The sequence below is a fragment of the Heptranchias perlo genome, unplaced genomic scaffold (genome assembly GCF_035084215.1).
Source record: "Heptranchias perlo isolate sHepPer1 unplaced genomic scaffold, sHepPer1.hap1 HAP1_SCAFFOLD_1014, whole genome shotgun sequence".
NCBI classification, from domain to species: domain Eukaryota; kingdom Metazoa; phylum Chordata; class Chondrichthyes; order Hexanchiformes; family Hexanchidae; genus Heptranchias; species Heptranchias perlo.
Window position 1 is genome coordinate 650 of NW_027138233.1, and position 8914 is coordinate 9563.

Below are 8914 nucleotides of genomic sequence, written 5' to 3' on the forward strand. Positions count from 1 at the left end.
GGAACGATAGATTGGCCTTGGAGGGGGTGCAGGGCAGATTTCACCAGAATGATACCGGGGCTAAAAGGGTTAAATTACGAGGACAGGTTGCACAGACTGGGCTTGTATTCCCTCGAGTGTAGAGGATTAAGGGGTGATCTAATCGAGGGGTTTAAGATGATGAGGATTGGATAGAGTAGATAGAGAGAAACTATTTCCTCAGTGTAGAGGGAGCTTTACTCTGTATCTAACTCTGTACCTGCCCCGGGAGTGTTTGACGGGACAGTGTAGAGTGAGCTTTACTCTGTATCTAACTCTGTACCTGACCCTGGGAGTGTTTGATGGGACAGTGTAGAGGGAGCTTTACTCTGTATCTAACCCTGTACCTGCCCCTGGGAGTGTTTGATGGGACAGTGTAGAGGGAGCTTTACTCTGTATCTAACCCTGTACCTGACCCTGGGAGTGTTTGATGGGACAGTGTAGAGGGAGCTTTACTCTGTATCTAACCCTGTACCTGACCCTGGGAGTGTTTGACGGGACAGTGTAGAGGGAGCTTTACTCTGTATCTAACCCTGTACCTGCCCTGGGAGTGTTTGATGGGACAGTGTAGAGGGAGCTTTACTCTGTATCTAACCCTGTACCTGCCCTGGGAGTGTTTGATGGGACAGTGTAGAGGGAGCTTTACTCTGTATCTAACCCTGTACCTGCCCTGGGAGTGTTTGAGATCTTTCACTCATTGCCCTTTTCTCTCTCTCCCCCCCCCCCAGAGGAGCTCCTTCAGGCCGATCGCCTAGATTCCAATGACCTGCTGACCCCGTCCATCTCTGGAACTAAAACCACGGAGGAGCTGGTCTCGGAGGAGCTGCCCAGACCCTACAGCCCCACTGATACCATCCAGGAACTCTTTGACTCAGAGGGTAAGGGGGTTCAGGGCACCTTCTTGGGTGCAAATGTGATCTCGGGGGCGTCCACTGGTTCGGGGGGATGGGGTTTGGGGCAAACGCCCCTCTCAGTGTGGGCCTGAGCCCCGCACAGAGCTCCCAGGGCTCAGGTTCCGTCCCAGGCCTGCGCTGAGTGACCGGACCTGACCTCAGCCGGTGTGGGGGTACGGAGGGCAGCTACTGGACTCGGATCCCCTGGTTTTAAGAATCCCTGGACCCCATTACTGTCCAAGGAGGGGAGACGGGGGTCAGGACAGGTTCAGGCTCGGCCGTGATGCCTCCCAAGGATGAATAGCCTGCTATAGCTCACTTGCCTGTAAGGGATCCTTCCCCTTTCCCCTCCCCTTCGCACTCAGCTCTGCCTCCCCTCCTCCCCGGGGGTGCGAAGCCTCTCGAGCGGGCGTGGCCTGTGGCAAATGGGCGGTGCCTGTGGTCAGTGGGCGGGGCCTGCAGAGGGAGTGGGTGGGGCCTGCAATTAGTGGGCGGGGGTCGGTGTGGAGGGGCGGGGCTGGCGGGGTGGTGTGTGGGTGGGGTCTGTGGGCAGGGGCGGGGGTCTGTGGGTGTCTGGTCACTCCCACAGGTTCGGGGGGGGGCGGGCGGGCGGGGGGAGTGTGATCTTCCTGTCCAGAGATTGTGGATCAGATCAACGTCTCGAAACGTCGCACTGCTCATATTGTCTCTTTCCCTCTTTCCCCCATTTCCCCTCTCTCTCTCTCTCTCTCTCTCTCCCTTTCCCCCTTCTCTTCCCCTCTCTCTCTCATCTCCCCCCCTCCCACTCCCCCTCCCTCACTCTCTCTCTCCCCCCTCCCAATCCCCCTCCCTCACTCTCTCTCTCCCCCCTCCCAATCCCCCTCCCTCACTCTCTCTCTCCCCCCCTCTCACTCCCCCCTCCCTCCCCCCCTCCCACTCCCCCTCCCTCACTCTCTCTCTCTCTCCCTCCTTCTACCCCCTCTCTCTCATCTCTCCCCCTCTCCCCCCTTTCCCCTCCCCCTCCCTATCTCTCTCCCCCTCTCGTTCTCTCGCCCCCCCCCTCTCGTTCTCTCTCTGTCCCCTCTCGTTCTGTCTCTCTCTCTCCCCCCTCTTGTTCCGTCTGTCTGTCTGTCTCTCTCTCTCCCCTCTTGTTCTGTCTCTCTCTCTCTCTCTCCCCTCTCGTTCTGTCTCTCTCTCTCTCTCTCCCCTCTCGTTCTGTCTCTCTCTCTCTCCCCTCTCGTTCTGTCTCTCTCTCACTCCCCTCGTGTTCTGTCTCTCTCTCTCTCTCACCCCTCTTGTTCTGTCTGTCTGTCTGTCTGTCTGTCTCTCTCTCTCTCTCTCCCCTCTTGTTCTGCTTCTCTCTCTCTCTCCCCTCTCGTTCTGTCTGTCTGTCTCTTTCTCCCCTCTCGTTCTGTCTGTCTGTCTCTCTTTCTCCCCTCTCGTTCTGTCTCTGTCTGTCTGTCTGTCTGTCTCTCTCTCCCCTCTCGTTCTGTCTGTCTGTCTCTCTCTCTCTCCCCTCTCGTTCTGTCTGTCTCTCTCTCTCTCCCCTCTCGTTCTGTCTCTGTCTCTCTCTCCCCTCTCGTTCTGTCTCTCTCTCTCTCCTCTCATTCTGTCTGTCTCTCTTCTCCCCTCTTGTTCTGTCTGTCTGTCTGTCTCTCTCTCCCCTCTCGTTCTGTCTGTCTCTCTCTCTCTCTCTCCCCTCTCGTTCTGTCTGTCTCTCTCTCTCTCTCCCCTCTCGTTCTGTCTGTCTCTCTCTCTCTCTCCTCTCGTTCTGTCTCTCTCCTCTCGTTCTGTCTCTCTCTCTCTCTCTCCTCTCTCTCTCTCTCTCTCCTCTCGTTCTGTCTCTCTCTCTCGTTCTGTCTCTCTCCTCTCGTTCTGTCTCTCTCCTCTCGTTCTGTCTCTCTCTCTCTCTCCTCTCGTTCTGTCTCTCTCTCCTCTCGTTCTGTCTGTCTCTCTCTCTCTCTCCTCTCGTTCTGTCTCTCTCTCCTCTCGTTCTGTCTCTCTCTCTCTCTCCTCTCGTTCTGTCTCTCTCTCTCTCTCCTCTCGTTCTGTCTCTCTCTCTCTTCTCCTCTCGTTCTGTCTCTCTCTCTCTTTCTCTCTCTCCCCTCTCGTTCTGTCTGTCTGTCTCTCTCTCTCCTCTCGTTCTGTCTCTCTCTCTCCTCTCGATCTGTCTCTCTCTCCCTCTCCTCTCGTTCTGTCTCTCTCCCTCTCTTTCTCTTTCTCCCCTCTCGTTCTGTGTCTCTCTCTCTCTCTCTCTCCTCTCGTTCTGTCTCCCCTCTATTTCTCTCTCCCCTCTCGTTCTGTCTCCCCTCTATTTCTCTCTCCCCTCTCGTTCTGTCTCTCTCTCTCTCTCTCTCCCCGCTCATTCTGTCTCTCTCTTTTTTCTCTCGTTCTGTCTGTCTCTCTCTCTCTCTCCCCTCTCGTTCTGTCTCTCTGTCTCTCTCTCTCCCCTCTCGTTCTGTCTCTCTCCCCTCTCGTTCTGTCTCTCTCTCTCTCTCTCCTCTCGTTCTGTCTCTCTCTCTCTCTCTCCTCTTGTTCTGTCTCTCTCTCTCTCCCCTCTCGTTCTGTCTCTCTCTCTCTCTCCCCTCTCGTTCTGTCTGTCTCTCTCTCTCTCTCTCCCTTCTCGTTCTGTCTCTCTCTCTCTCTCTCTCTCCCCCTCTCGTGCTGCCTGTGGACTCTCTCTGCCTCTGGACTTCCACTAGACTCTCAACCCACTCCCAGAAAAGGTGAGACAGTCTCATGTGACACGGTCACTCTCTAACCTGCCCTGACAGCTTGCGAAATAATTGATTGGCCAGTCAGTCATCCAAAGGAGCGGTTTGACCCTCAGTAAGTGAGGTCATCGTGGTCTGGGGTTGGGTTCCAACAAATGGGCAAAATACCATCCCCCGACCCTCTGACTTAGAGATTAAATACACCGCCCGGTGTGGGACCGGGAGACACGGAGCGGGAGATCACCGCCCGGTGTGGGACCGGGAGACACGGAGCGGGAGATCACCGCCCGGTGTGGGACCGAGACACGGAGCGGGAGATCACCGCCCGGTGTGGGACCGGGAGACACGGAGCGGGAGATCACCGCCCGGTGTGGGACCGAGAGACACGGAGCGGGAGATCACCGCCCGGTGTGGGACCGAGAGACACGGAGCGGGAGATCACCGCCCGGTGTGGGACCGAGAGACACGGAGCGGGAGATCACCGCCCGGTGTGGGACCGGGAGACACGGAGCGGGAGATCACCGCCCGGTGTGGGACCGAGAGACACGGAGCGGGAGATCACCGCCCGGTGTGGGACCGAGAGACACGGAGCGGGAGATCACCGCCCGGTGTGGGACCGAGAGACACGGAGCGGGAGATCACCGCCCGGTGTGGGACCGAGAGACACGGAGCGGGAGATCACCGCCCGGTGTGGGACCGGGAGACACGGAGCGGGAGATCACCGCCCGGTGTGGGACCGAGAGACACGGAGCGGGAGATCACCGCCCGGTGTGGGACCGAGAGACACGGAGCGGGAGATCACCGCCCGGTGTGGGACCGAGAGACACGGAGCGGGAGATCACCGCCCGGTGTGGGACCGAGAGACACGGAGCGGGAGATCACCGCCCGGTGTGGGACCGAGAGACACGGAGCGGGAGATCACCGCCCGGTGTGGGACCGGGAGACACGGAGCGGGAGATCACCGCCCGGTGTGGGATCGAGAGACACGGAGCGGGAGATCACCGCCCGGTGTGGGACCGGGAGACACGGAGCGGGAGATCACCGCCCGGTGTGGGACCGAGAGACACGGAGCGGGAGATCACCGCCCGGTGTGGGACCGAGAGACACGGAGCGGGAGATCACCGCCCGGTGTGGGACCGAGAGACACGGAGCGGGAGATCACCGCCCGGTGTGGGACCGGGAGACACGGAGCGGGAGATCACCGCCCGGTGTGGGACCGAGAGACACGGAGCGGGAGATCACCGCCCGGTGTGGGACCGAGAGACACGGAGCGGGAGATCACCGCCCGGTGTGGGACCGAGAGACACCAGTTAGTGTACAGATGTCTCTCTGAGGGAGAAGGGACTGAGGGACACCTGTCAATGGGACCGGTCAGTGAGAGGGGACTGAGGGACACCGGTCAGTGGGACCGGTCAGAGAGAGGGGACTGACGGACGCCGGTCAGAGAGAGGGGACTGAGGGACACCGGTCAGAGAGAGGGGACTGAGGGACACCGGTCAGTGAGAAGGGACTGAGGGACACCGGTCAGTGAGAGGGGACTGAGGGACACCGGTCAGTGAGAGGGGACTGAGGGACACCGGTCAGTGAGAGGGGACTGAGGGACACCGGTCAGTGAGACCGGTCAGTGAGAGGGGACTGAGGGACACCGGTCAGTGAGAGGGGACTGAGGGACACCGGTCAGTGAGACCGGTCAGTGAGAGGGGACTGAGGGACACCGGTCAGTGAGAGGGGACTGAGGGACACCGGTCAGTGAGAGGGGACTGAGGGACACTGGTCAGTGAGACCGGTCAGTGAGAGGGGACTGAGGGACACCGGTCAGTGAGAGGGGACCGAGGGACACCGGTCAGTGAGGGGGGACCGAGGGACACCGGTCAGTGAGGGGGGACCGAGGGACACCGGTCAGTGAGAGGGGACTGAGGGACACCGGTCAGTGAGGGGGGACCGAGGGACACCGGTCAGTGAGGGGGGACCGAGGGACACCGGTCAGTGAGAGGGGACTGAGGGACACCGGTCAGTGAGGGGGGACCGAGGGACACCGGTCAGTGAGGGGGGACCGAGGGACACCGGTCAGTGAGAGGGGACCGAGGGACAACGGTCAGTGAGACCGGTCAGTGAGAGGGGACCGAGGGACACCGGTCAGTGAGACCGGTCAGTGAGAGGGGACCGAGGGACACCGGTCAGTGAGAGGGGACCGAGGGACACCGGTCAGTGAGACCGGTCAGTGAGAGGGGACCGAGGGACACTGGTCAGTGAGAGGGGACCGAGGGACACCGGTCAGTGAGACCGGTCAGTGAGAGGGGACCGAGGGACACCGGTCAGTGAGAGGGGACCGAGGGACACCGGTCAGTGAGAGGGGACCGAGGGACACCGGTCAGTGAGGGGGGACCGAGGGACACCGGTCAGTGAGAGGGGACCGAGGGACACCGGTCAGTGAGAGGGGACCGAGGGACACCGGTCAGTGAGACCGGTCAGTGCACTGATATCTCTCGAATGGACTGTTCCGCCTCTCCATCATACAATGTTGTGATTGGCTGTTTTGCTTGTTCCTGCAGCGTCGGGATTGGTTGATTATTATGACCCAACGGTCGCTGACAAAAATGAAGTTCAGAAGTTCGTGGAAGAATATGAGGATTCGGTAAGGAGTGGACTCTGAACCCTGACCCCTCACCTGGGGCCCTGCATCTGACCCTCAACCCCTCACCTGGTGCCTCGCGCTGTGACCCTCGACCCCACACCTGGTGCCTCGCACTCTGACCCTCGACTCCACCCCTGGTGCCCCGCACTCTGACCCTCGACTCCACACCTGGTGCCCCGCACTCTGACCCTCGACCCCTCACCTGGTGCCTCGCACTGTGACCCTCGACTCCACACCTGGTGCCCCGCACTCTGACCCTCGACCCCTCACCTGGTGCCTCGCACTGTGACCCTCGACTCCACACCTGGTGCCTCGCACTGTGACCCTCGACTGCACACCTGGTGCCCCGCACTCTGACCCTCGACCCCTCACCTGGTGCCTCGCACTGTGACCCTCGACTCCACACCTGGTGCCCCGCACTCTGACCCTCGGCCCCTCGGTGTGATTGGGTGACGTTGACCCCTGTGATTTCTGTTGTTGATTCTAGGTGGACGATTCGGTGGAGGTGATTTACAACACGAGGGCCGCGCCGGGGATCCAGCAGGACGAGCTGGTAGGTCCCTCGGCCCCGGGCTGACCCTGCGCTAATCGGGCCTCGGACCTCCCTGTCAGGGCCGTGCTGCTCTGGGGGCCGTTCAGGTTCGGGTTTAGATTGAACAGAAATCCAAACTCACCCCCCCCTCCTCACCCCCTCACCCCCTCCCCTCCTCACCCCCTCCCCTCCTCACCCCCTCCCCTCCTCACCCCCTCCCCTCCTCACCCCCTTCCCTCCTCACCCCCTTCCCTCCTCACCCCCTCCCCTCCTCACCCCCTCCCCTCCTCACCCCCTCCCCTCCTCACCCCCTCCCCTCCTCACCCCCTCCCCTCCTCACCCCCTCCCCTCCTCCCCTCCTCACCCCCTCCCCTCCTCACCCCCTCCCCTCCTCACCCCCTCCCCTCCTCACCCCCTCATCCCCTCCCCTCACCCCCTCATCCCCTCCCCTCACCCCCTCATCCCCTCCCCTCCCCTCCTCACCCCCTCACCTCCTCCCCTCCTCACCCCCTCAACCCAACACCCCCTCCCCCACCTCAGCCCCTCTCCCAACTCTCCCCCAGCTCTTCCTCCCCCTCCCCTCTCCATCCCCCATTGTAGTACGGACCCTCACAGAGCAGGACTCGGGCTCTACTCCAGCCTCTCTTGAGTTCCCCAATTTCACTCAGTGACCCCTGGGTTAGAGAGAGGGGGAAATCAGCCAGGGTTCCTGCTCCTGATCACTGTCCAGTGACCCCTGGGTTAGAGAGAGGGGGAAATCAGCCAGTGTTCCTGCTCCTGATCATTGTCCAGTGACCCCTGGGTTAGAGAGAGGGGGAAATCAGCCAGGGTTCCTGCTCCTGATCACTGTCCAGTGACCCCTGGGTTAGAGAGAGGGGGAAATCAGCCAGGGTTCCTGCTCCTGATCACTGTCCTGTGACTGCTGCCGAAGAATGTGTGTGACTCTGTGAATTTGAGTGTGTGATCGACACTATTGCGTGTGCCCCATTGAACACTAATGCGCTCTCTTCTGATTTGATAGGAACCAGAGGTTAAAGTCGCCCTCAATAAAGGCACTCTGATTGGTCTCCTGGTCATTGCTGTTGCTATAGCGATGATCGTGGTCCTCTCTCTGATCATGGTGCGCAGGAAACCATACGGCAACATCAGTCACGGAATCGTGGAGGTGAGTGTCCGAGTCCCGTCCTGTTCACGCCCAGCGTCCAAACCCCTTCCCGTTCATGCCCAGCGTACACAATCCCAATGGACCAAACCCCTTCCCATTCACTCCCACTCTACACAATCCCAATGGACCAAACCCCTTCCCATTCACTCCCACTGGACACAATCCCAATGGACCAAACCCCTTCCCATTCACTCCCACTGGACACAATCCCAATGGACCAAACCCCTTCCCATTCACTCCCACTGGACACAATCCCAATGGACCAAACCCCTTCCCATTCACTCCCACTGGACACAATCCCAATGGACCAAACCCCTTCCCATTCACTCCCACTGGACACAATCCCAATGGACCAAACCCCCTCCCATTCACTCCCACTGGACACAATCCCAATGGACCAAACCCCTTCCCATTCACTCCCACTGGACACAATCCCAATGGACCAAACCCCTTCCCATTCACTCCTATTGGACACAATCCAAGTGGTTTGACCCATTGGAATGATTGGGTGATGGAGAGATCCCCTGACACGCTCTTCCCTGATTGGTGTTCCTGCAGGTTGACCCCATGCTGACCCCGGAGGAGCGACAACTGAACAAGATGCAGAATCACGGATATGAGAATCCGACATACAAATTCTTCGAGCAGATGCAGAACTGAGGCACGGAGAGGGGGAGAGGAGCGAGAGGGGAGGGGAGTGGAGGATGGAGAGGGAGGATGGGAGGGGGAGTGGAGGGGAGCGGTATAGAGGGGAGGGAGGAGTGGGGAGGGGAGAGCGGGGAACGGAGGGACGAGGGGAGGGAGGGAGGGGGAAATGGAGGGGAGGGGGGGAGGAGCATTTGGTGCCAATCGTCACTGGCCGTGAACGAGAGGCCCAGATCGCACGGGGAGGGGGGAGTGGGGGAGACACCTTTTTAATATATGTGGCCTATTAGTGCTTTTGATAGGCACTGTACAGAGACGAGCTTTGTTACAGCG

General features: G+C 60.0%; 1 protein-coding gene across 1 annotated transcript; it reads left to right on the forward strand.

Moving 5' to 3' along the window:
• Window positions 1–746: 746 nt before the first annotated feature.
• Window positions 747–8626, forward strand: LOC137307494 (amyloid beta precursor like protein 2-like; the record flags this gene model as incomplete). The annotated part of the gene is made up of 5 exons (XM_067976835.1): window positions 747–896; window positions 6157–6239; window positions 6727–6792; window positions 7793–7936; window positions 8495–8626. Coding segments are annotated over 5 exons (545 nt in total), but the record flags the coding sequence as incomplete, so codon positions are not given.
• Window positions 8627–8914: the final 288 nt, after the last annotated feature.